Genomic DNA, 27,851 nt, shown 5'->3' on the forward strand with positions numbered 1-27,851 from the left:
ACTCCAGCTTTGACAGAAAGCATTGAAGACTGCTCCAAATGTCTGCTCCCCATACGACTAGACATTGTCAGTTGAGTGTGCCAGGGGCAAGTCCGAACTAGAGCTGTCATGTCAATCCAATGCCAATACATCCTTGTCTCCTCTATCTCTGGAGACAAAGTCTATCTCCACCATCCACCCAGGCATTGTCTCACAGGAACCTGTAAGTAACTCTTGCTATCATGCCCCCTTCCTTCCCCAAGCGAGTCTTTAGAAAGTCCTATTACCTTTCCCATTGATCGCCAATGGGTTCCAACTTCCTTAAGTCTGTGCTGTGTAGTGTTTGCCAACTTGACAAAAAGTAGAGTCATCTGGGAAGAAGGAACCTCAATGGAAGATTGTTTCCATCAGATTGGACTATGGGTACATCTTGGGGCACTTCCTTGATTAGTGACTGATATTTGAGAAGGCTTGGTCCACTTTGGGCTGTGTCACCTCTGGGCAGGTGTTCCTGAATCTTATAGTACAGCAAGCTGAGCAAACCAGGGGAAACAAGGCAGCAAGTAGCATTTTTTTGTGGTCACTGCTTCAGCTCTCAGCCACTGAGTTCCTGCTTTGGTTTTCTTCTATGATAAGACTATAACTTACAAGTCATATAACTCCTCTCCTTTCCAAGTTGCTTCTGGTTGTTGTTTTATCTAGTTAGCATCAGAGAATCTATTAGAGCATCCATTGTCTTTATTCAAATTTAAGCACATAATCTATTGATTGGGTTAGTTGAACAATACCTAACTGGTCTACCTGCTTCAAGTCTTGCAACTATTTGATGGTTACCGGCTTTTATTTATCTCCCCCCTCCCCCGTAGAAAAGTGGGTCTTTTTACTCACTCACAGTTGTGGCATTATTAACAATACTGCACACCAACTCATCAGTGAAGATGACTTTCATTACTGACCAACAATATGAGACATGGAAGATAAACCTCAAATAAATTTCTCAACCCTCAAGAGTTGGGAAATGACAGATATAGAGTAAAATAAATGAAGGGGGAGGTGGTCTGGGGTAGGGGAAGGAGCTACTAATAGGAAATAACTACATCTTTTGGGGAATGAGCAGTCACTTCTTGGAACTCAGGCCCCACTTCTCTTTTCACCTCTTATGATTCCTTCAGGCCGTCACAATAGCAGCTCTCAACTGTACTGGTCCAAGGAGGGTGTCTTGTAGCATGGAGATGGGATGAGATTGAAGTCAGAGCCTGCCTGCAGGGGGCGCTCTGGCAGCCAGCAATTTCAATAAACCCGGATTACAGCTATACATTCCATCCTCAAAAACAGCTAAGATTATGGTGGGTCAACAGTCAGCCCACCATCTCAGTGCTCATGTAACGTGAGCAGGGGTGAGACTCTGGAATTGAATTGATCCTCTAAAAACACAACGGTGTTACCATAGCCCAGATATCAGATCTTCTGCGGTTCCCTGGCAATCCTTAATAATAAGGCTGTTGCTTCTCGGTACAGACCTTCATGCTCTCCCCTTCTGTAAGGTCTTCTGGCTCCTTGCTTGACACCCCCTTTTGAATTTTTTTTTAGAACCCTAGGCTTATCATATCCTTTAAAAAGTCTGTGCTTAAGTCCTTCTACTTTTAGGCTTTCTTCCTCTTACCCTCTTGGATTCTCCCTTGTTATTATTACTTGTTCTTTCTAAGGGGTTTCCCGCCCCGACACATTCTACTCCTGGTGTAAAGCAGTTTGTTACATCTTGAACTCCCTCTCCCATAGCCCTCAAGATATTATTTTAATTACTTGTTCATGGGACTCTCCCCTTTAGGTGAGAAATGTAACACCCTTGTAATCTGTTCCTGACTAGTTAGTTGTACGATGATTGAAAAGGGGGGAAAGTGGATGGATTTCAATCCATTCACTTCAGGGAATTTTCCAAGCTTCGTTTCTTTATTGACTTAAATCAGTAGAAAGCAACATACTGAAAACAGCATCTAGCAGAATTGCTTTTGCTAAATCCTGGTTTTATATTATGTCTTTAGCCTTTGCTATAATTTGCAAAAAGATGCCTAAATGTAACTTGGTACCATCCACAGCAACACTGAAGCAGTCTATATTTGGTTGGTGAATGTCCATTGCAAAGTTACGCAGAGATATATTTTCTCTTCAGATTCAATGCTAATTCTTGTCTCCACCTAAAAAATGGTGTGTGTGTGTGTGTGTCTGTGTGTCTGTGTGTGTGTGTGTATGTGCTGCTTTTACACATAAGTTAAAACATAATTACATGTCTTACTCTGATGAAAGCCCTATACTAGTTTGGAGTATCAGAATAAATCATAGCCAAGTCTTAGCTCAGGTAACTGCAATTCGTATTTATTAGGGTTCTCTCCCCCTGTTGCCAATTTCTCACAGTCACACACAACATGTACACACAGAGATAGAAAGACAGAAATACAAAGACAGAGAGGATAGCCTCTAAATCATGATCCCCTTGCCATCTAAGTTCCGAGAGTATAAGCATGGACTTCTGCTTAATTCTATCTATACACCTTCAGGGTTACCTGAAACAGGAATAATGTGAGATGAAAACAGTTGCTAAGGTGACTATTCCCCATTATTACACTGAAGAGTGTACTATGTAAAAAGCATTGAATTAAGCTGATTGTACTTCATTCATAAGCATGATCAGTGCTATTAATAATAGTAATTATTTTGTAACCATTTTTTGTTTCTGTAACCAGTTTCAAATAGTATTACGTGGCTAACCCACAATAGATAATAAATATTGGTACCCAAGTCCTTGAGAAGATAGTGTATTTCCTGACTTGACTTTTAATCAGAATCCATCCTCAGACATAGATATTGCAAAAGGCGCGTGTCCCAGCAAGGGATGGAAGGAGGAGAAGTGATGAGAAGGCAACGTGAAGCACTCGTGCCCTCCAGCTAGCTCGGAAGAGGAAACTGGAGCAGGAATCCTCAGCTTGTCTTGCCCAACCTCCAATAGCAGAAGTGTCTAACGTGTCAGCAGGCTCCGCTAACTTGAAACGGAATATTGGGGACAGAGAAGAGGCATGTCTCCAATAACAAACCCATGGCTATCCCCCAGTGCCATGTAAAATAAAGCAGAATAGATGGAAACTAAAAGGGGGAAATAAAGGATTTTATACACAACCCCTTTGCGTGGTTTCAGTTTGTTATTCTTATGTATGTGAATTATAATGTATTATGAAAGCCTTTCCTCTGGCTAAAAGCTTTTGTGCATTTTCCTGAACGTGGTTTGCTGCATTTGTTTGCTTAGGACCTCTAGAAACAAGGTGACAGAATTAAATGCCAAATAATCTATTTCCCTGGTTCCAATTTTCAGCTTCTGCCCTCAGCTGTGTAAATGATGTTATTGCTGAACTCTGTTTATCTGAACAAAATTAAAATGTCTAAGGTATACATTCCAAATATGATATTTGCTGGGGTAATGTGTTTCACAAATTAATATTGTCTGCACAGAGTGAATAAAATTGGATAAAACCTGTATTTTTTAGGGATTTGTGTTGAGCAAGTTTACAGTGGCCCACAGCACTTTACCCAGAGACACTGTTGCTGTACCTTACTGACTGATTGACCTAGTCATGCTTTTCCACATTCATAGATGGCACATGAGATGTTAGTGGTCATGGTGTGCTCCAATTTACCAAATACTGTGTTGCAGGAACTTATTTTTATGGCTGGATCTTCTCACAAATTTTAGCTGTGTTTATCAACTCCATTAATCCTGAATTATTTTTAGAGTTTTGTTTGTAGCCATCATCAAGAATCTTCAAATCAACAGGGTCTTGGAAACAAAGCTAAGACTGCACTTCATTTCCTAGCTCGCATTTGTCCACTGAGTGTGGTCTTCCCAGAGCCTCTTGTCGCATTTCAGGCCGGCACCTCCTGCCAGTTTCCCCTTTCTCGGTTTGTTTTTTAAATGTTGGGAATCAAACCCCTAGCCTTGAGTATGTGCAGCAAACATCCCAACATTGGGCTGTGCCCTCAATACTTTTTTATTTAATTTTTGAAACTTTGAGACCGAGGCTTGCTAAAATCACTCTAGCTAGCTTTACATTCACTCACCCTTCATTCAGAAGGATGGCTTCAAACTAGCCATCCTCCTGCCTCATCTTTCATAGAGTTATATTTGTTTTGTTCAGCTTTGTTCTGTTTTTTGCCACTTGCCTTCCCTCCTAAGTCTGAAGCACAGACTCACTGAAATATATATCCCAAAATCCACAACACAGCTGGGCGGTGGTGGTGCACGCCTTTAATCCCAGCACTTGGGAGGCAGAGGCAGGAAGATTTCTGAGTTCAAGGCCAGCCTTCTCTACAGAGTGAGTTCCAGAATAGCCAGGGTTATACAGAAAAACCCTGTTCGAAACATACAAACAAACAAACAAACAAACAAAAAATAAAATCCACAACACAAAAAAACAGGGTTTGTGTGCTTCAGATGTTCAGAGAACAGAAGATACAGTGCTGAGTGGAGCTTCAGCTCAGAAAGAAAAAAATAGTGTCATATAAAATGTGACTCTGAGAATATTTTACAAGGATCCAAAATAGTCTACTTGAAGGAATACAAACATTTGAGTCACCACACACAATAAATTATGCCTGTAGTTCCTCAGAATACAGTGTTCCAATAAATAGTTTCTTTAACTCTAGCCTTTTAAACAGCAAAGGGGCTCAGCAGAGGCATCAGAAGCGAACTGTGCTCACGGGGTATTATTAGATAGAAAAAAGGGGGGCTCCCATCTCTTCTGTTAATATTATTTTAGAAATACTTAATCCCCAGGCTGTGAAGCTAATTGTGGGGGAAGGCTTGTTATTAGTGCAAAGAACAAAACATATGTTCCGAGACTGGGAGATATGATGGGAACTAAGTAAGGTCATGAATTCTATTTGACTAAATTACTGCTGAAGCAGATCGCAGATGCTGTGCGAGGGCCAGGTGGAAGTCAGCACGCTGTCTTCCTCTTCCATCTGTAGAGTCCTGGCCATTTAAAGACCCATGATTTAATATTGTTAAATATGACCACCTTTAGGCAGCTTGGATATTTTTAGTATTTTAGCCTGTGTTCCTGATAGTGGGTAAAAAATTAATGCATACAAAGTCAACCCAATTCCTCTGAAACTTGAAAGCGCAGCCTCAAAACAACATCTCTTGGAACTCCTTTCCAGGGAGGCGGGGTAGCAGCGTGTCAGCCAGCCACAATGGTTCCCACCCAAAGCCCTCTGCAGCCAGTGGTGGTTGAAGGAGGCTGGACTGAGCAGACTGAAGAGGAAACGAAGCTCATGGAACTGATAAGACAGACAGAGGTACATCCTTTGGAATCCCAGACATTAAAGACCTTGCCCCTTTTAGCAGTGTTTAAAGAATTGTATTGACTTTTTAAAATCATGCTATTAATACGCTCTCAGCAACTGAGCAGTTATGACCACCATAAGCATATGCCAAGCACTGAATTGGCATTTGGAGAGCAGGAATCCTGGAGATAGCCAGCTCACATGAACGTCTGTTTTGTTTGAATGGAGACCAGAAATTATGACCTTAGCAAAGATGAGAAAAAGACCCAGTGGATATGTGCAAAGGTAATTACACTAGGTGTAGTCGAGTTGAACCTTATGACTTCATCAGTCATGATTCCTAAGGGTACGACGCAGTGTGTAAAAAGAGCAAGGAGCACAAAACTGATTACAGGGGAGACATTCGAAAGAAAGAAGACAAAAAAGTGGTTTCAGCCAATTGGTTAATCAGTCAAGATTGCCAGGCATAAAAAAGTTGAAGAGAGAAAGGTCAGCTGTTGAGACAGGACTAGGAATAGAGACGGGTAATGCTTCTATGCTTTGTGAATTTTTTTTCTAAATCAAGCTATATGTTACTATTTTAACAGGGCTTCTTAAATTCGTGACATGCAAATTTTAAAGTGTGTGTCTAAATCAAGGTGACTGGAATGAAGAACTTAGCATTGCTAGAGACTTGATACCTAGCCAAGCTAAGAAAGATAAATCCCAAGTCAGGGAGCAAGTAACCAAGCACTGAGCTAGGATATGCTGGAGCTAACATTGGGGACTGCCAGGGGAGGACTTGGCAGAGCAAAAGGGTGGCAGCTGCGCTTCAGAAACTTGTGAGCTAGGATTTGATACACACAGTCCCCTAAGCATCACTTAGCTAATGGAAATGAAACACTGCTTCTAAATCAAAGGCTCACTTGTTAGGTGCAAAGACATCTCCTGTAGGAGGAACACCGCACACATGTCAGGAAACAATTTTCTCAATATTGCAAAAGAGTTAAGTGCTTTGTCAACATGAGTCTATCTGTGTTATTACCCCAATAGCTGTTGACACCTTTAGTGCTTCATGGAAGCAAGGAGAATTCACCCAAGTGTATGGCAAGAGAGGCCTGGGCTTACTAGAATTGATTCACTATAAATTTGAGATCGCATGGCATTTCTGATTTCCCTCATGTTCCTTATGCATACCAGGTTGTTCTGCACAAGCAGCCTTCTCTGGATTCTCCTCAACAGGCACACCTTTCTGGAGGCCAAGCACTGCAGTCCAGACGCTCTCTGATTGAAGCTCAACATAAAGTAGAGAGGCAGCGCAGCCTGTACCAGGCTCCCCGAGTGAAACGAGTGTGGGCTTACCAGAATGGAGGCAGACGTGTCGACGGCACTTACGTCTGGGCCAGTGCCTTGTCAGAGGTAAATCTAATGTGAATGCCAAGTAGGGCTGGAATCAGACATCAGCTTTGACATCTCTAGATTGGCAGATCAGACAAGTTAATGAACTTTTCTGAACCTCATTTCCTCATTTGTCCGCTGGGAATCATACTTTTCACACAAGGCTGATCAAATTATTAAACGAGTCTGCACGTGTGAACATGAGAAGTCTAAAGCTACCTGGCACGTGTGCGAATTCAAATATTAAAGATGGCCAACAGAGAACAATGCCAATTGCATGCCCCTCCCAGACCGAGACTATAATTTAAATCACTGAAGAGAAGGTGTGGTATCTCAAGCTTCTAGTCCCAGCACTTGAGAGCTGGAGGCAGGAGGAAGAAAAGCTGAGGATAATCTTTAGCTCTGATATTGAATTTAAGGCCAGGTGGAGCTGAGTGGGACCCAGTTTATTTATAATAATTATGATGATAATTTAAAATAGTTTTCTCATTTACTTTGAATCTAGCTCACAGAAGCATTATTTCTACCCCCTGTTGTGAATTACTCACTAGATACATTCTTAATGGGAAAAGAACTGTAGTTTTTAGAGAAAGCCTGTCATATTCTTATAAGTCAACATCCTGGACTAATAGAATTTCCAATTCCCAAAGACAAAGTATTTATTGGCTTAGAAGGAGACAATCAGTTGTTCGTGAACTATAATCCGAGGGATATAAATCTAAAGTTTGACATTATCTTTAAATGTCTACATCTTTATCTTTAAAGTTTGCCTTCATCTTTACGTGGAAACTTGAGAGCACTGGGCTTACTCTTCTGTTTTAAAGTGGTTTCTGCTGCAATGGTTTTGCTGATAGTGCCTCACCTGTTTTATTTTGTGAAGGGGTTGCATAGACTTTCTTGGGAGGAGAGAGATTCCCAAAACTAACGTTGTCAAAATAACCAAGTGGGGATGGGGAAGCAAGAGGACGTAACAGACAGGTCTGGGGTCATTCATGATGCTGACGAAAGCTCTGGAAAAGCAGAAGCATCTCAACTGAGCCCAGCTCTAAGACTGCTCCAGCCTCCAAGGGAGAGAGCCTCTCTTTTGAGTGTAGAACCAGGGACGCAGGCACATCTCAGGAGTTGATGACAAACCTGCTGCTGCATATGAGAACCAAGGTGAAAATGTAGAACCTTCAAAGTGAGCAATAAAAGGAAAATGCTTTGTACACCTGGAGGCAAACAGGAAAATGGTTACTTTCTCTTTTTTTATTCAATATATTCTTTATTTATATTTCAAGTGAGTTTCTCTTTCCTGGATTTCCCACTCCCCGAAAGTTCCATAAGCCCTCTTCCCTCCCCCTATTCCCCAATCCATCCCTTCCTACTTCCCTATCCTGGTATTCCCTGACAATGCTGCACTGAGCCTTTCCAGAACCAGGGGCCACTCCTTCCTTCTTCTTGGGCATCATTTGATATGTGCATTGTGTCTTGGGTATTCCAAGCTTCTAGGCTAATAACCATTTATCAGTGAGTGCATACCATGAGTGTTCTTTTGTGATTGGGCTACCTCACTTAGGATGATGTTCTCCAGTTCCATCCATTTGTCTAAGAATTTCATGAATTCATTGTTTCTAATGGCTGAATAGTTACTCCATTGTGTATATAAACCGCATTTTCTGTATCCATCCCTCCGTTAAGGGACATCTGGGTTCTTTCCAGCTTCTGGCTATTATAAATAGGGCTGCTGTGAACATAGTGGAACATGTATCATTATTACATGCTGGGGAACCCTCTGGGTATATGCCCAGGAGTGGTATAGCAGGGTCCTCTGGAAGTATTATTCCCAGTTTTCTGTGGAACCGCCAGACTGACTTCCAGAGTAGTAGTACCATCTTGCAACCCCACCAGCAGTGGAGGAGTGTTCCTCTTTCTCCACATCCATGCCAGCACCTGTTTTCTCCTGAGGTTTTGATCTTAGCAATTCTGGGTTCCCAGGAGAGACACTGACATGTGGCAAAATGTTCCTCTTCAAAATGGTCTCTTCAGAAGACTGAGTCAGTGCCATTGATATTCCTGAGAGAGCACCTAGCCTTGCAATGATATAGTGAAAGAATACAGTGATAGAACAGAGCTTGATGGTAGGAGGGAAGAAGCCTACAGTGTAACAAAGCTTTCAAGGAACTTTCCAAAGATTACAAATGGAGGCTGACTCTTCGCTCCACAGGGGTTCACACTGTCTAGTATAAAAGGCACTCCATATCTACAGTCCTGTATCTTTATACCTTTTCTAAATGTAGAAACCATATCTATAGAAGCTGTGACATCTCATTCTAATATACATGAGTGGGTTGACTTTTATATGCTTTTGAAGCACTGTGTAATTGACAGATAAACATCAATAGTAGACAACACATGATAAAGAACCTCATTAAATTATGATGTCAGGATAGCAAAGACTCCTTACATTCATAGGAAAGTTGTTTAACGTAGATTGTTACATTATCAAACAAAGCAGTCCATTATGTAAAAGCAAGTATATGCACTTTAATGACATTTATAGCAATATTAACTACATTTGACAAGTTTTTTTAATTATATAGTTTTCTTTGTTGCTATCTTTATTTTTTTAAGTTAGCATAAAATGTATTGGGTCACATTCTTCAGGGAGTTTTTATACATTTGTGTGCCAGGCTTTGTTCTCAGATGTCCTCCGCCCACTGTCCTCTCCCACACCAGGCCCCCTTTCCTTCCCCCCCCCCACCATTGCCCTCCTACCCTTGTCCCTCTGGTCTCCTTTCTTCCAAGTAAGTCATCTGTTTTGATTTCCTTTCACATGCAACTCTAGCCCTCTATCTTTTATGTCCTACGACATTCCATTCCATCCCTCTCCTAACCTACTTTCTAGTTCCATGACCTACAAGCATAGACATACATATTTTAAGTTTTGTGAAGAGCCTCTGTATTGGTTCTCATAGTGACTGCACACTATATTCCCATCAGCCAGGTATAAAGGTTCCTACCCCATCCCCGTCTCTGCCAACATTTGTTGTTAACTTTTTTCTTCATGGCAGTCATTCTGATTTCCTTGGCAGCTAAGAATATAAAGTATATTTTAGTATATTTGATGGTCATTTGCACTTTTCTTTTGGTAACGGCTTATGCAGCTCATGAACCTATCTTTTGAATGATTAGATTTCAGTACTGAGGTGGGTGCAGGCAGAGGGCCTGTCTTTGTACTTTCATGATCTGTTAGGCTCTCTAGCCTGAGAATATCCTTGCTCTCAGACTCACAGGGTAGCCATTTTTTATCAATACACTCTGTTTCAAAATAGCACAAGGCCACTGAGTCACGTGGTATGAAAAACTTGTTTTCCACTGTTAACTATCTCCCACACCGAGATTTAAGGCTCATGAAGACTTGAGGCTTGACCTGAGGGTAAGATTGCCTGTTTCGTCTGGGTTACCTTTTGGAAACAGTTTCTGAGTTCTCTTCTTGGCCAAAGAGCTGCACCATGGCAGCTGTGTTCAGCTTGATCATGTGAGAAATGGCCCATGCTGCCTTTGCCCTTTCCCGGGACCCTTTCTTTCTTTTCTGGATTTCAGGATCAGTTTACCTCTGCTGTCTTTTTAAAATAAAGTCTATTTTTTTTCTTATTCTTAATCTCTCTTTTGCCAGCCGCATAGAAGTAGCCTCTAATCTGTCGTCTAACTAGGCTCTCTCCTCAAGCTGATAAAGAGGATGAAAATATATCCAGGCTTTAAATGGGTGCTGAGAAATTGATGCTCCCATTTTGATGAAAATTGAACTTTTTAGAGAACAATTACTTGGTTGTGAATCATAGAAGCAAGTGCACTTCTGAATGTCACTGTGATGACATAACAGACAGATTTGGGGGAGAAAGGATTTGTCTTAACTCATGGTTCCAGTCATAGCTGGGAGTCCATGACAGAGTTCATGGCAACAGGAGCATGTTCTGTTGTGTCTCATATTCCGATAGATAAGGAAGGAGAGAAAAAATGCAGGGGTGTCTGTGGCCTCCAAAGACCCACCCATAGTGTTCTACCAGCAAGCATTGCCCTGCCAACAAGGCTCCAGCTCTTAATTGTTCTGCTAACTACTGCCACCAGGATGAGGGGTTGGTGTTAAAGCTCATGAGACTGAGGGGCGACATTTCACACTCACACCGTAACATATCCCAAGAACATCTTTTATGAACTTATGCAAATTTTGTTTGCTAGAGAAATTAATCACAGAAGTAGTTTCAATAGAAAAAATAGAAATAATTTTTAAAGTTATCAATCGGAAATTGGTTAAATGAGTTAAAGCCCATAGGATGGAATATCATAACTCAATTAAAATCAGCTTTAAGAGAGAATAAAAGCAACAAATATGGTTGAGATAACAGTGAGTAAAATAAGCATAATCTAAAGCATGTGGAATTAGATTCTAAACACACATATATGGGTAAATTGAAAACAGCATTGGAGGACTTAACTGCTCTAAGCATCCACTTTGTATTGGGTCATAACATGGGTTAGTTTTATTTTTCTTTCTTGTGTGTTTGTGTGTTCTGTGTATTTATTTTATGATGAATGAAGATTGTTCTTATAGGATACAGAAACCAGTCATCTTCTCAGAGAAGGACTAACGGATGTGATCAAGGTCAAGTTAGTAGTTCAGTAGGGTCATTAAGGGAGGGTTTGCCCACCTGAGATGAGGGAAAAGACTACAAAGGAATCCATTGCCCCAGGCCTTGAGAAAGGGCTATGCATCAAGAACTTGAGCAGGGACAGTATGAGGCTCCATGCAAAGGCATGAGTGTTTTGTGATAGAGTTGATGTGATACGTTAAATAGATGGTGCTTGCATCAAGGGATAGGGAGAGATATGACTGTCTTGAGCCATTGTTAGAAAGAGATGGGCATTAATCTTCTTGGGTCATGTTGTGGTCTCAGGCTTGGTATCAGGGAACACCTGATCCCAAGCTGGTGGCACTGTTTGGGAAGGCTGTGGAGCCTTCAGCAAGTGGAGCCTTCCTAAAGGAAGTAGGTCTCTGGAAGTGCATCTTGAGACTTTATAGATGACTGGATGTCCTATTCCTGGATGCATTTCTGGGCGTGAATACAGCATGACCAGCAGCCCCCACTCCTGCCACCATGTTTCCCCTCTGATTACTGAGGGCCACCTTCTAGCTGTTTCCTCTCAAGGCCTTTCCTTTGTGTGTAGGGAAAAGGAACTCTGCTGTTTCTTCTTATAAGGAACCAGCCCTGTTATGTTGAGCTGCTCCCTCATATCCATATTGAAACTTGTGTATCTCTTTAGGGTCGCCATCTTCAAAAACAGTTGAATTAGGAATTAGTTCATTAACCTGAACATTCTGGGGAAAGGCAAAATTGACTGTAATATTATTCCAGACTAAAATGATAAGTCCATAGCTTATCTCTGAAAAACAGAAAGGGCTTTGGGAAAACTGTTTGGGGGAGATCATGCCACCTTGGTATAGATAAGCATTCTTAGAGATATGCTGTGATGTTTTTTAAAAAGTTGGTTCCACTCCCTTCCTTTCCCATGCTCTATGTTGTTTTTAAATTAGGAGGCTGCAGGGAGTCTTGGTGGCCTGTTAGAAACCTGTCCTCACAGGCTATCTAGCTGTAAGGAATACCTCTGGAAAATAGACTGTGTGGGGAAGGAGGCAGCAGGAAGGGTATAGCTCAGATGTCTCACAGGGGCAACAACACATTGCAAAGACACTGGGAGTCTCCACAGCTGGACTTTTACTGGAAGAACTGGAAACAGGCACATTACAAAGTATTTCACTCTACTGCCTTCAGTGTCATGAAATCCCAGATGACATTCGAGTCTTAGGCAACACAGACTCTTTCACTACCATGGCTGTTGTGGATGATTTAACCACACACTCATTGAACGTTGCTAGAGCAGCACGCATCTCCAGCTGGAGTTGGTTTATCAGTCATCAAAGCACCAGGCAGCTCTCTCTCCAGGGCCAGTGGCTCTCTTCAGAGCCAGCATACTTTCCTGATTTATGTTTGCCCAGGACCTTCTTCCCTACTCTGAGACATTTGTCTTTTCCCATCTCTGTGGTATGTCTGGTATCCCAGCATCTTAAACTCTCCATGTTTCTTCCCAGCTAAGGAATGGCTCTGAATGCTGGAGTAGAAGCTTTGGGAATAAGAAAAGGCCTTGTGTCCACTGGTACACACAGTGGGTCCAGATGTCACTGTGCCCAGCTTGAGGAAACCTTGTCTATAAAAACTATATGTAAAAGGCAGAGCATAGATGGAGGCTAGCTATTTATAGAACAATGGCCTTTACTGTAGATTGTGTCCCCCACATAATGATCAATATTTGACTTACACTAGTTCATGTGATCCTCACGAAACACTGAGACTTAAGAATGTCTCCAAGCTGAGGGGGGTTTTCAGTCCCATGGGAGGAGCAACAGTGTCAGCTGTCAAGACCCCCCTGTACCCCCAGGGACTGGACCACCAACCAAAGAGTACACATGGAGGGACCCATGGCTCCAGCTGCATATGGGGGAGAGGATGCCCTTGCTGAACATAAGTGGGAGGAGCAGACCTTGGGTCTGAGGGGGTTTGATGCCCCAGTGTAGGGGAATGTCAGGGCAGGAAGGTGTGAGTGGGTGGGTGGCTGGTGGAGAGTCTGGGAGGGGGGATATGGGGTTGTAGAGGGGAGACCTGGAAAGGGGATAACATTTGAAATGTAAATGAAGAAAATATCCAATAAAAGAAAAAAATAGAAAAAAAAATATCTCCAAGCTCAAAACCTGACTAGATGGGTTTGAGTGTTAATTGTAGTAAAAAAACAAACAAACAAACAAAAAAAAACAAAAAAACAAACTTTATTTTCTAGGGTTTTTTTTATTTGATTTTTTCCTTTTTTTTATTGAAATTTTCTTTATTTACATTTCAAATGTTATCCCCTTATCTGGTTTCTCCCACTCCTGGAAACCCCCTGTCCCATCCAACCTCCCCCTGCTTCTATGAAGGTGTTCCACCACCCACTCCACTCCCACCTCACCACCCTCAATTCCCCTACTCTGCAGCATCTATCAAGCCTTCATAGGACCAAGGACCTCTCCTCCCATTGATGCCTGACAAGGCAATCCTCCCCTACATATGCAGCCAGAGCCATGTGTACTCCTTGGTTGATGGCTTAGTTCCTAGGAGTTCTGGGGCGTCAGGTTGGTTGGTATTGTTGTTCTTCCTATGAGGTTGCAAACCCCTTCAGCTAGTTTAGTTACAAAAGATGTTTGTGGGCTGGAGTGATGGCTCAGCGGGTTAAGAGCACTGACTGCTCTTCCAAAGGTCATGAGTTCGAATCCCAGCATCCACATGGTGGCTCACAACCATCCATAAAGAGATCTGACACCTACAGTGTACTTACATATAATAAATAAATAAATAAATATTTAAAAAAAAAGAAAAACAGTAAAAAAAAAAAAGATGTTTGTAAGTTCATTGGCTTTGTCTCAGTGAAAACCAAGTGCAATGGGCCTATATTTGACTTCTGTTTTGCCTTTGCTATGTTTTTATCAAGTTACATTCATTTTCCCAATTATAAATAAGATACATGATATCTGCCGGGTATTGTCATCTAAATTATAAGGTTTTTTTTTTTTTACTTTTTTTTTTGGTGAGGCTTTGCAAATTGTACATAAGTTTCTCCCACATACCCACTTATGTGTATCTGCCAGGCCGTTTCCATCCCCAGTAGGGACTCAGCTACTTTACATTTTGCTTGCCTTGAAATAGAAAACAGATAAACACAGTGACTATTAAAAAGTACATTATATTCTACTCCTTACCCCAAGTTCATCCATTGGGGCTTTAAAGCCCAATGTGACTATTACTCAGAGATGGGACTCTTAGGTGGCAACTAAAGATGCATTGAACTGTGAGGAGAGGGACCTGATTAGACAGGATTAGTGGCCTTACAAGAAAAGGGAAAGAGCATGTATCCTTATTGCATGGTGGGGAATCACTCTGGGTATATGCCCAGGAGTGGTATAGCAGGATCTTCTGGAAGTGAGGTGCCCAGTTTTCGGAGGAACCGCCAGACTGATTTCCAGAGTGGTTGTACCAATTTGCAACCCCACCAGCAGTGGAGGAGTGTTCCTCTTTCTCCACACCCTCTCCAACACCTGCTGTCTCCTGAATTTTTAATCTTAGCCATTCTTACTGGTGTAAGGTGAAATCTCAGGATTGTTTTGATTTGCATTTCCCTAATGACTAATGAAGTTGAGCATTTTTAAGGTGTTTCTCTGCTCTACTATGTTCATAGCAGCCCTATTTATAATTGCCAGATGCTGGAAAGAACCCAGGTATCCCTTAACAGAAGAGTGGATGTAAAAAATGTGGTATATCTACACAATGGAGTACTATTCAGCCATTAGAAACAATGAATTCATGAAATTCTTAGGCAAATGGATGGAGCTAGAGAACATCATACTAAGTGAGGTAACCCAGACTCAAAAGGTGAATCATGGTATGCACTCACTAATAAGTGGATATTAACCTAGAAAACTGGAATACCCAAAACATAATCCACACATCAAATGAGGTACAAGAAGAAAGGAGGAGTGGCCCCTGGTTCTGGAAAGACTCAGTGAAACAGTATTCAGCAAAACCAGAACGGGGAAGTGGGAAGGGGTGGGTGGGAGGACAGGGGAAGGGAAGGGGGCTTACGGGACTTTCGGGGAGTGGGGGGGCTAGGAAAGGGGAAATCATTTGAAATGTAAATAAATATATCAATAAATTAAAAGAAAAAGAAAGAAAAGGGAAAGAGCATGCTAAGAAATGACTCAGTTGATAAAATGCTTGCAGCTCAAGCATGCAGACCTCAGAACCCTGTGCCAGCGACAAGCAGATTCTTGGCTTTGCTGGTCAGCAAGAGTAACCAAATCAGAGAGCTCAAGGAGAAAGTACTGAGTCTGTCTTAAAAAGCAAGATGGGAAAAAGACAGATTGCATCCAAGGTTGACCTCTGACCTCCACACATGGACATTTATGTGCATTAACACACACACACACACACACACACACACTAACTCCAAAGAGAGAAGAAGAAAGATGCTATTTCCTTCCTCTGCCTCTCTCTCCCATATAGTGACTCACCAAGAGGGTGACCATTTGTAAGCCAAGAACAGAGACCCTTAGGAATTGATTTAACTAGGACTCTGCATTCTCCAGAATATGAGAAATGGTCTATTTAAGCCACCTAACCTCTGGTATTAGTTTTGCAATCTTAGAAATTACACACACACACACACACACACACACACACCACATTATACATATTCATGCATGCCTCCTTTCCCTACATACATACACATATAAACACACATATATCTCATGCATGCATGCATGCATGCCCACACACACACCATATGTATTTATTACAGCTTTATTTCTATACTAGCATAAATGTATTGATTAATTAAATAACTTTTATTTTGTTTCCTAATTGAAAAAATAAAGTGTCATTCAGTCAGTGATCAAACTAAGAGCATCAATAAGGAAGTGGAGATGCTATCACTCACAGTAACATTATCCTAGTTTAGTATAAATATGACTGTCCATGGTTTCCAGAGTTGTCTATGCATGACCACTGTGATCATAGTAAGTACTGTGGCAAATAAGTTCTGAAAGTTGCTCTGCTCCTCTAAGAAACTGTTGTGACTTTGCCTCATAATTTAACACTTAAAACAACAGAATATTTCTGGTCATATCATACTAACCTATCCAACAGACATATTTGTTTTTACTGAATTTTCTTTTTTTAATTTTTATTTTTTACTTAATTCTTTCTTTCTTTCTTTCTTTCTTTCTTTCTTTCCTTCCTTCCTTCCTTCCTTCCTTCCTTCCTTCCTTCCTTCCTTCCTTCCTTTCTTTCTTTCTTTCTTTCTTTCTTTCTTTCTTTCAGTTTTTTTTTTCTCATACAGGGTTTCTCTGTGTGGTCCTGGCTGTCCTGGAACTCACTCTGTAGACCAGGCTGTCCTTGAACTCATAAATTCACCTGCCTCTGCCTCCCAAGTGCTGGGATTACAGGTGTGTGCCACCACGCCTGGCCTTTACTGAATTTTCTATTGATTGCCAAATAGGTCGTCTTAAGTTTGTACTGTTGTGAAGAAAAATGATTATAAATTCATATTTATTTCCTGGTTTTGTTTACTACCTTTAATTCATAAGAACATGTGTGAACATTTGGACACATATCACCAGAGTGTGCTGCATGAGTAAGGCTAGTAATGCTCTGCTACTTTTGCAAACCCATGGGAGCTCTGTTGCTAAGGGCGGAGACTTAGACACATGCAGATTTGATTGAGGAGAGATGTTAGAGGCTCATGCTAGGTTATTTGTCTTCGGTGACTTGTATAGGCAATATTGAGAAGCTTTTTGTTTTCATTCAGAGCATTATATTCTGAAGAACAATCTAACACCATGGCTTATCTAGTGCTCCTATGAAATTCTGCATTGTTTTACTATTGGATACAATTTGCATGCTGAGAGAAATCTTTTTTTCTATTGTTTCACGTGACCATCAGATCTGTGGTGACATGCATCCAACTTTCTACTTGTCTATGATTTTTAACATACAAAAAGTAACCAAGAATATGTTTATTTGATGCTTTTAATATTTTAGAAAATCTATCACCATATGGAGGAAATATCAAGATTCAATGATTTTTTTCTAAATGTTTTATGGTTGTATTTTTTCCATTTAGCAACTATGAGGCTTTTTTTATGGTGAAAAAATTAAGTGGAAATATTTTCTTCTGTGTTGGCTTAAAATACTTCCCTCAACTTCATTTGCCGAGTAGTCTTGGTCCCCAGGAATGCCAAGGAGAGTTACGCTGTTGTTAGTGAGCTGCAGAGCCGAAAACTTTCAACTCTATCATCACTTTATGATGTAGTTTGCTACCTGGAAGTGGAAGTTACTCACCATTTTATCTTGTTATCATATTTTACTTGAGGATATTATTTATTGAATTGTAAAGAAGTTATGGAATTACATTTCACCCCCATAAAATCATCACACAGGTGTTTTGACCTCAGTTATATAAGACTATTAATTAATTTCATGAAAATTGACAACTTTTGTAATAGCCATTTTTCTTTTTTATTAAACTAATAAAATTTATTTTAAAATATATAATTTAGTATTAACATTTTTAAGTCACCAAATAATTTATAATAGTTAAATGCCTCTTAAATATATATGATATCTTCGGAAGCTAAAAGTAATATGCACTCAACCAGTTTTTTAAATCTATTTGGAACATTAAACATGACAGAAGTAGAAAAAAATCTCTTATGAAGTCCTCTATGAAAGAAAGTTGTGACAAGTTCCTTATAAGAGAGAAACCATTCCATCCCCAAGAGAGAATACACAGGGCAACTCTGGCTTCATAGAATGAATTGGAAAGTGTTTCTTCTGTTTCTATTTTGGAGTAGTTTGAAGAGTATTGGTATCAGGTCTTATTTGAAGGTCTGATAGAATTCTGTATTAAATCCATCTCATCCTGGTCTTTCTTTTGTTGGGAGACTTTTAATGACTGCTTCTATTTCTTTAGGGATTATGGGACCATTTAGATGGTTTATCTGATCCTAATTTAACTTAGGTATTTGGTATCTGTCTAAAAAAAATTCTATTTCATCCAGATTTTCCATTTTTGTTGAATATAAGCTTTTGTAGTAGGATATGGTGATTTTTTTTTGAATTTCCTCAGTTTCAGTTTTTATATCTCCCTTTTCATTTCTGATTTTGTTAATTTGGATACTGTCTCTGTGCCCTTTGGTTAGTTTGGCTAGGCGTTTAACTCTCTTGTTGGTTTTCTCTAAGAACCAGCTCCTGGTTTTGTTGATTCTTTGTATAGTTCTTTTTGTTTCTACCTGATTGATTCCATCCCTGAGTTGGGTGTATTTGCTTCTATTTGTTCTAGAGCTTTTGGGTGTGGTAATGTATGCTCTCTTCAGCTTCTTTTTGGAGACATTCAAAGCTATGAGTTTTTCTCTAAGCATTACTTTCATTGTGTCACATAAGTTTGGGTATGCTGTGCCTTCATTTTCATTGAATTCTAAAAAGTCTTTAATTTCAGTCTTTATTTCTTCCTTGACCAAGATATCATTGAGTAGGGCTTTATTCAGCTTCCATGTGTACGTGGGATTTCTGTTGTTTTTGTTGCTATTGAAGACCAGCCTTCTTATCCATGGTGATCTGATAGGATGCATGGGATTATTTCAAACTTCTTGTTTCCGTTGAGACCTGTTTTGTGACAGATTATATGGTCAATTTTGGAGAAGGTGCCATGAGGTGCTGAGAAGAAGGCATATTGTTTTGTTTTAGGATGAAATGTTCTAATGTTCTATAAACGTTATATAAATGAATGTATAGATTATCTGTTAAATCCATTTGGTCCGTAACTTCTCTGACTTTCAATGTGTCTCTGTTTAGTTTGTATTTCCATGATCTGTCTATAGCTGAGAGTGGGGTGTTGAAGTCTCCCTCTATTATTGTGTGAGGTGCAATATGTGCTTTGAGCTTTAGTAAAGTTTCTTTTATGAACATGAGTGGCCTTGCATTGGGAGCATACATGTTCAGAATTAAGATTCATTCTTGGCAGATTTTTCCTTTGATGACTACAAGGTGTTTTTACTTATCCTTTTTGATAACTTTAGGCTGAAAATTGATTTTATTCAGTATTAGAATGGCTACTCAAGCTTGTTTCTTGGGACCATTTGCTTGGAAAATTGTTTTCCAGCCTTTTACTCTGGGGTAATATCTGTCTTTGCCACTGAGGTATGTTTTCTGTATGCAGCAAAATGCTGGATCCTGTTTATGTATCCAGTCTGTTAGTCCATGCTTTTTTATTAGGAAATTGAGTCCATTGATGTTAAATGATATTAAAGAATAGTGATTGTTACTTCCTGTTATTTTTGATGTTATTTTTATGTTTGTGTGACTATCCTCTTTTGGATTTGTTGAAAGAAGATTACTTTCTTGCTTTTACTAGGGTGTAGTTTCCCTCCTTGTGTTGTTGTTTTCCATTTATTATCCTTTGTAAGGCTGAATTTGTGGAAAGATATTGTATAAATTTGTTCTTGTCATGAAATATCTTGGTTTCTTCATCTATTGTAGTTAAGAGTTTTGCTGGGTATAGTAGCCTGGGTTGGCATTTGTGTTCTCTTAGGGACTGTATGACATCTGCCCAGGATCTTCTAGCTTTCATAGTCTCTGGTGAGAAGTCTGGTGTAATTCTGATAGATCTGCCCTCATATGTTACTTGACCTTTTTCTCTTACTTCTTTTAATATTCTTTGTTTTGTGCATTTGCTGTTTTGACTATTATGTGATGGGAAGAATTTCTTTTCTGGTCAAATTTATTTGGAGTTCTGTAGGCTTCTTGTATGTTCATGGGCATCTCTTTCTTTAGGTTTAGGAAGTTTTCTTCTATAATTTTGTTAAAGATATTTACTGGCCCTTTAAGTTGGGAATCTTCAGTCTCTTCTATACTTATTATCCTTTGGTTTTGTCTTCTCATTGTGTCTTGGATTTCCTGGATGTTTTGGATTAGGAACTTTTTGCACTTTGCATTTTCTTTGACTGTTGTGTCAATGTTTTCTATGGTATCTTCTACACCTGAAATTCTCTCTTCTATCTCTTGTATTCTGGTGATGTTTGCTTCTATGACTCCTGATCTCTTTCTTAGGTTTTCTATCTCCAGGGTTGTCTCCCTTTGTGATTTCTGTATTGTTTCTATTTCCATTTTTATATCCTGGATGGTTTTGCTCTATTTTTCACCTCTTTGGTTGTGTTTTCCTGTAATTTTTCAAGGAATTTTTGTGTTTCCTCTTTAAGGGCTTCTACCTGTTTACCTTTGTTCTCCTGTATTTCTTTCTCTTTTTTTCTAGTTTGACAAAATTTACTACAATCTTAGTAAAGACATTCAGCTCAACCATCTCTCTTCATCTTGACAAATTAACCTTAGGTTAATTTGTTATTTGAGTCAAGTAAATAACATGGAGCAGAGATGTTATTTCAACAAATGGTAAAATGGACAAATGGACAATTTGCGGACATAAAAGTTAAATTTATCTTTCTTAATATACTTAAATTATATATGAACTAATAGTGCTGTTTATATTTCCATTGTTCTACTTGGGGCTTATTAACTAAACTAAAATATAGTAAACAAAGTGTTTGGAATATCTGCAGGCTGCTTCTTGGAATTCATTACATTACAAATTGCCTAGTAATAATCACTACCCATGAAACTCACGGAAGCTGCCTCCAAATTTAACATTGTAATTTTCAAGGATGTCCTTCTTAAAGTCCTCGATCATCATCATGAGATGTGATTTTTAAATCAGAGTCTTGCTTTTTTGGTATGTTGGAGTATCCAGGACTCACTGTGGTGGGAGAACTGGTTTCTGATAAAGCCAAGTAGCCTTGGTTTCTGTTGCTTATATTCTTGCCCTTGCCTCTTAACATCTGGTTATCTCTGGTGTTAGCTGGTCTTGCTGTCTCTGACTGTGGATTGTCCCTCCTGAAGCCTGTGTCAGTACTCCTGGGAGACATGTTCTCTGTAAGAGGAATTTGGATATGGCACAGGGTCAGCTCCGGGGTGCAGATGGAAACTGGAAGAATCCTGCCCTTGGCTGTTCCTTAGTTCCTGTGTCCTGTTGGCTCTGGGAGGGTCCCTCTGAGCAGAAGTGGTGGCCTTACCTGTACTCTCAGTGTTGTCTGTACTTTTGTGAGACTAACTTTCTCCTGGTGGTATTTGGGTATGGAATGCTATGGCACAGGATCACCTGTGCTGTGGCACAGGATCAGCTCTGGGTGCCATGACATCCATTTTTCACAGGCAAATGTATGGTAGTCTTATATTCACTGAAACAGATTTTTGGTCCATCAGTACAATTACATAGTTTTAATATAAGGAACTCATATTTTTAAAATAATTGTTTCTGTTGCTTTTGTTTGTTGCTTTTCTATTGTATTTTCTGAATTTCTAATATTAGTAATCAGAAAAACTATTCATGCTCTAAACTTTGCTTATTTACCTATTCATTTAAGTGCTCTTATTTTTTAGTGAGTTTTTAATTATTCAATTGACTAAAGCTTCCTACAAATAAAATCCTATGATGTTCACACAGTGATTTTTCACATCAGCTGAAAAAAGCTATTTCTGACCTTCTGGTACCTATTGTATATAACTTCTCAATTACAAAGTAAGTTTTATGCTAATGTTTCTTTGATTCTGCAATTCTGTATTTAGTAATTGTTTAACGCTAAAATTTAAAACTACCTAGAAGGGCCTCTTTCACTTTCTTTCAGTTTCGCAGGCTTTTCTGATTGTGACATAAAGGACAAACGTTTGTATTTCTTCACTATTTTTCTTTTTAGTTCTTTGGTCATTAAGTAAAAATTTAAAGCTATTTTGCCATGTCTAGATTCCTAATCCAGAGTTTATTATATTTAGAAATTTGTTAACTGCAAAGATGCCTTCTTCTGTGGAATAATTAGGCCTTACATGACATCTTCAAGGAAGACCACTGAAGTCGCACATGTTAAACACGTCAGCAGTCATTCATTGTCTGTCCTTTTTCCCACCTCTCCTTATCTGTGCCCAATAATTAAGCTGAATGGATATTTAGGTAGGGATAGAGCACTCTCAAAAGCGTTGCTTGAGGATTGAGATGTGGTGCCATTGAATGCTTACCTACCATTCATGAAGCCCTGAGATCACTCAGTAACACATAAACCTGGCCTTGGGGTGCACACCTGTAATGCAGCACTCCTACCATTCATGAAGTCCTGAGATCACTCTCAGTAAACTTGGCCTAGGGGTGCACACCTTGGGGTACACACCTATAATGCAGCACTCAAGAGTAGAAGCCAGAGGACCAGAGGTTCAAAGACATCATCAACTAAGTAGAGACTTTGAGGCTAACAGTCTGTGTTACATGAAGCCTTGTCTCAAAGAGTATTCAAAACTACTTTAAGACATTTTTCATTCAAATATGGCTCTCCCCTTGTATTTCAGTTGCTGGATGATTGCACTGCTCGTCTGAAAATGTCCCACCCAGCCAAAACCCTTTACACCTCAAATGGGGAGCTCATTCAGTCATGGGACGACATAGAAAAGGGTATGGCTATCTGCGTGTCTACAGGACATGGCTTTATAACCTCAAAAGGTACAGGTGACACCTTTTTTTTTTTGTGAAAGTCTTGAAGAGTTACAGCATTCAGTCTTCCTTGCACAGTCCTTGCATGTTGAACTTTGAACAATGGAGGATGAATTTTAATAATTACACTCCTTGTGATGGGCTATTATGAAAGTGACATTTCTATCTGTGTGTTCAAAAAATCATTCTTAACACTATTTATTTTAAATAATTCATTCAAATATCAATGAGTCTTGGGCTGTACACAGCCTATTTACAAAAATACTGAGGTTTGATTGAAGGCATTGCCTTAGTGATGAATCTGGAGGAAAGTGAGTTTTCTGTTGGCATCTTACTATTCAAATTATTCAAAATGATGCTTTATTAATGGAACTTCTCAGCTTGCGGTTTTCTTTTCTGTTGCAAAAGTAAGCATATGCTAGCTTCAATACACTATTTCTTACTCATTTCTTACAGAAATGGAAAGGGCATATGTTTACAAACTGAACTCTAGTCTTTTACCTTATCCTGAAGAATTTAAAGTCCTTTCTGTAGGAAGGTAGATACTAGAAAAAAAAAACATAATCTTCAGGATATTCCAAAAGACATTGTTTTCACATTAAGGAAATTATAGGATTAGGAAGTAAATTAACTGATATCCCTATAATAAAAATACTGGAGTTTTTTCTTTTAGAGATGTACCACAAAATTATTAGTATGTTATATATAAGGTGGTAATGTAAATAAAAAATATATCAAATAAAAAAAGCCTACCCTGAGAGCAGACTAGTACAGCAACTAGACTTCTGTGCCCTTTTTGTGGTTCTGGACATCCAGCATTATGGTGTGCATTCAATAAACATTCTTGCTTAACTGAAAAAAAAAAAAGACAGGTGGGAATATTCCCTCATATTTAGCCCAGAAGAGACAAAAGCATAGAACTGCTTGTTAAGAACTTGAGAGACACATATTTCTTGGTATGTCTAGCACTGTTCGAATGGATGTCACAAAGCCTTCCTTAGCACCATCCTACCTTGTTGACAAGTACCTGTCTTTTCGTTCTGTAAATTCTGTTATCTCCCTTCCCATCATTGCTTGGGATCCTAGCTCAGAATGTTATCCCTTAGAAGCATTCAGCAATGGTTAAGTTGTAAAATTTTGTAAATGTTAGTTAACAGCTTTCTGTATTCTCAAACTACACATCTTATAAAAAAGCAATATACACAAGGCTTTCTTTCAATTTATTTGTGAATATAAAAGTACTAGTTGCTTTTCTTACTGCTCTGACCAAATACCTAGTGGTACGGCCCTCCATGACAGATAATTCCCCAAGTCAAGAGGAGATTGCCAGTCACAGGTCACATTATACCTGTAATCAGGGATCCAAGAGTAATGGACGCTGCTGATCAGCCTGCTTTCTCTTTTTTTCATTCCAGATTCCCAGCACATGGACTGGTGGGGCCCACATTTGCAATAGGTCTTCCCATCTCACTTAGCCAAGTCTAGAAACTCTATCAAAGACATGCTAAGCGGTTAGGTGATTGTAGTTCCTGTCTAATGGCTGTCAGTATTAACCATCACAAATAACACCCCTCAAATGATCACGGTCAGTGAAAAAGTAAGCAAAGGGATGGTGCAGAAGGAGGCTCTGGGGAAGTGCCCTCAGTTCTTCCACCATTCAGTCTTTCTCAGCATGAGCCTCCTTGCCATATAGTGTTCATTGGGTCTGACTGATAACTAAAGCTAAATCTTCTTTAGGAAAGCAATTCCAAAGGATGTCCAAACCACAAAGGAAAGGAAACTCTAGGCCGCATTCCCCGCAACACTCTTGTCCCCAATAAAGTCTGTAAGAGGGACTGAGAAAATCAGAAATTCAAATATCACTCTCCCTACCATTTTTTGCTTTGCTATGTCTACAAGTCTGTGTGGATAAGCATTCATTTCTGCATCTTCAGTTTTATAAATGCATAGTTTTGTAAAGGTGAAGATGGCCCCTGTCCTGTAGACATGGCTGTCCTGTAGACATGGCTGTCCTGTAGACATGGTTTGTTGGTTTTCCAAGTTGCCTAAATTCTTTCCAGTGTGTCATGCCTGTTTAGGAAATATGATTGGTCACAGAATCAATTGCTTATTTCTTAGAACTTTATTTTATTGATGCCATTTTGTTGTTATCATGAAATAAAATTTAAAAAATCTAATAGATATCTACATTTTCCAAATATTTTTAAAAGAAAAAGAAATGCTTTTGCATGTATTTATTCATTATTTTGAGGTTTAACTAATCATTCTATGGATGATTTTTCTATGACTTGCTAGCTAAAGTACCTGTAAGAAAATAAGACATTCTGAGAGCCTCGAAACATGATAATAATTTATTTCATAGACAGTAATGCAACAATCATTTAACAGGTAAATGTCAGTCACCAAAGAACTATGCTGAGTTTTTTGAAGATGCATTTCAATTGACAAAACAAGCTAGCTGCTTTCAGAACAGAATGCTTAGCTCACATCCTCAACACATTTAGCAATGTTTTCTGTCATTTGCAATAAAGCCTGAATGCTCTTCGAAAGTTCTGATTTTCATTTTCCCAATGGGCTCAGTCTCTTTCCAGCACTCCTGTGTTAGCGTCCTATTCAGATATTATAATCTAAAGACTGGCAGCATATGCCTGACTGCGTGAACACAACAAGTATGTGAGAGTTCAGGGTGGGAGCCAAGAATTGCCGAGGGAGCTTAAATGCCCTTGTCACTCTGCATTTGCCATTGACCTGTCTCTAAACGTATACATGTACATGTATGTATATGTATATATGTGATGTATACATATATGTATAATACCCATATTATATATGTGTAACATATATATGTTTTTCTTTTAACAGAAAAAAAGCAAATGATGGAAGTGAAAGCAAATTATGTCCGGATCCTAAGGCAGCAGGGCCCTGAGGCCACAGACATTGTGGTGTCACCATCCCGGAAGCTACTGTCTCTCCTGCAGCTTCCCAGCTGACTTCAACCAGAACCTCATATCTTGTGCTGGATTTTATTCACAGAGCTTCATGTGCTTTCTCATACGCTCCTATCATATCATATGCCATGATAATTCTCTATCTGTCTTAACTTGTACACAGTCTGTCATATACTCTGCATTGTGATTTAAACCTAGTTGTTGACCATATAGTGAGCACGACAGTGCCTGTGAGCTGTGCCTCTAGCTCCCTCAAACACTTTTAGAGATTATTAGTTTATACATTTTATGTGAAGTAACATTGGATTCCTCATGCCTGTTCCTGGAAAGACAAGACCAGACAAATAATACAAACAAGATGATTATCTTAGGCGAACTTTCTTTGATAAAAATAAAAGCACAAAATGCTAGTTATTGAAAAATAGCTTAAAGGGATCAAGAACATACATATATGGATGTGTGTGTGTGTGTGTGTGTGTGTGTGTGTGTGTGTGTGTGTGTGTGTGTCTGTGTCTGTGTAGATAGGACATTGATAATAAAATGACTCTGGCCATCTAACCCTAAATTTGACTCCAAGTGGCACTTTTCTGGATCCATCACTCTGATTTTTGATCTTTTGTTAAAATCCCTCACATACCTAATAAAACTGGAAAGGCTGCTGAGTACCAAAAGAATCTGTCTCTGTCTTTCTTCCATTTCTCTTTAATTTTGCAGGCCTCTCTTGAGGCACAGCTGGATGTCATTCATGAGAATAAAGGTGGGTACCTATAGTAAATGATTGACAATAATATGTCATAGGCTACATCCTCAATATGAAAACAAAGGAAGGATATAAATGCAGTATTTCAAAGAAAATTCACGTAAGGAAGGGACGTGTGAGTGCATGTCTTAGAAGTCTTAATGTCACTTCTCTAGGACAAGAGGAATTAACCTGTTAATTTGTTGCTAGGAAGAAGAAAGAACATTTAGGAAACAGATGGCAGTAATGTGAGTGCCAGCCCTGAGGTTGATTCTGTTGCTCATGGGATGCTGCAGGGAACCACCCTCTTCCTCTATACCACTCAACTGTTCCTCCTGAATGTAAATGACAGCCTGGCTAGGTGTATACAAAATAGCATAAGCAGGCTCCCACCCCAGTCCTCCACTTTAATCCATGTAGGAAGACAATATACTATTTCTACTGAAGGGAGCTGGTGGTAACCTCTGCAAAACGCCTGGTATTTATTCCCACCCTGTAAATCAGCAGGGCTGTTTGAATAGATCCCTGCTGCCCAGGACACTGTGGTGGTGAGACCTCACGTTAGATGAGCAGCTGTTCATCCTTTTGCAGATGTTTGATAGTGTGATGTTGGTCCAAGGTGCAGCAGAAGAGGCCGTACCCCAAGACTCATTTGCTTTTTTTTTCTTTTTCTTTTGTTAACAAACCTGAAATAAACAGGAAATGTTAAGGAACTTGACCACAGTTGGAAAGTGAACCATCAGCACTCCCACGGACTCATTCTCTCCTTGCAATGAAAAGATTTGATCACAGTCCCCATAAAGAAAAGGAACTTTTTTTTTCAAAATCCCATGAAAATAAATATATTTCTGTAGGTGCAGAAGCAGCTATCATTTATTGCCAGGGAAAAGTTGCTCTGCTATGAAAATGGCATCTTTCACCCTAGATCAAATGTGAAGATTCCTTGGAAGGCCCCCTGCTGCATGGGAACACTCCTGAAGTGAAAATTGATAATATCACACAACGCTGTATCAAGCACCAGGAGACATCAGGCAGATACCTTATGTGGACTCCACTATTGCCAGTAAATGGGGTTTTAGATATAATCTAACAGTCATCAACCCATCACATTTGGCCAGCAAGGCAGCAAGCCACAAGTACTCTGTAGATGACAGCTTGTCTAGAATATCTGTGTCATTCATAGTCACCTCTAACTTAGACTAAAACAGTCCTAAGTTTTTTCTTATGATCGACTCTCTTCCCTGGCTAGAGTTTGACCCAGGAAG

At 39.6% G+C, this 27,851-nt stretch overlaps 1 protein-coding gene across 1 annotated transcript in view; it reads left to right on the top strand.

Annotated features, from left to right (window-relative positions):
• The window catches only part of Dcdc1 (doublecortin domain containing 1), a 75,531-nt gene extending 49,642 nt beyond the window's left edge, over window positions 1–25,889 (top strand). The window contains exons 16-20 of the mRNA XM_052181387.1: window positions 1,152–1,154; window positions 5,192–5,325; window positions 6,535–6,711; window positions 22,758–22,908; window positions 25,762–25,889. Of these exons, the coding sequence (XP_052037347.1) occupies window positions 1,152–1,154; window positions 5,192–5,325; window positions 6,535–6,711; window positions 22,758–22,908; window positions 25,762–25,889 (593 nt within the window). The remainder of the gene's footprint in view (window positions 1–1,151; window positions 1,155–5,191; window positions 5,326–6,534; window positions 6,712–22,757; window positions 22,909–25,761) is intronic.
• The last annotated feature ends 1,962 nt before the right edge of the window (window positions 25,890–27,851 follow it).

The sequence above is a fragment of the Apodemus sylvaticus genome, chromosome 5 (assembly GCF_947179515.1).
Source record: "Apodemus sylvaticus chromosome 5, mApoSyl1.1, whole genome shotgun sequence".
NCBI lineage: Eukaryota > Metazoa > Chordata > Mammalia > Rodentia > Muridae > Apodemus > Apodemus sylvaticus.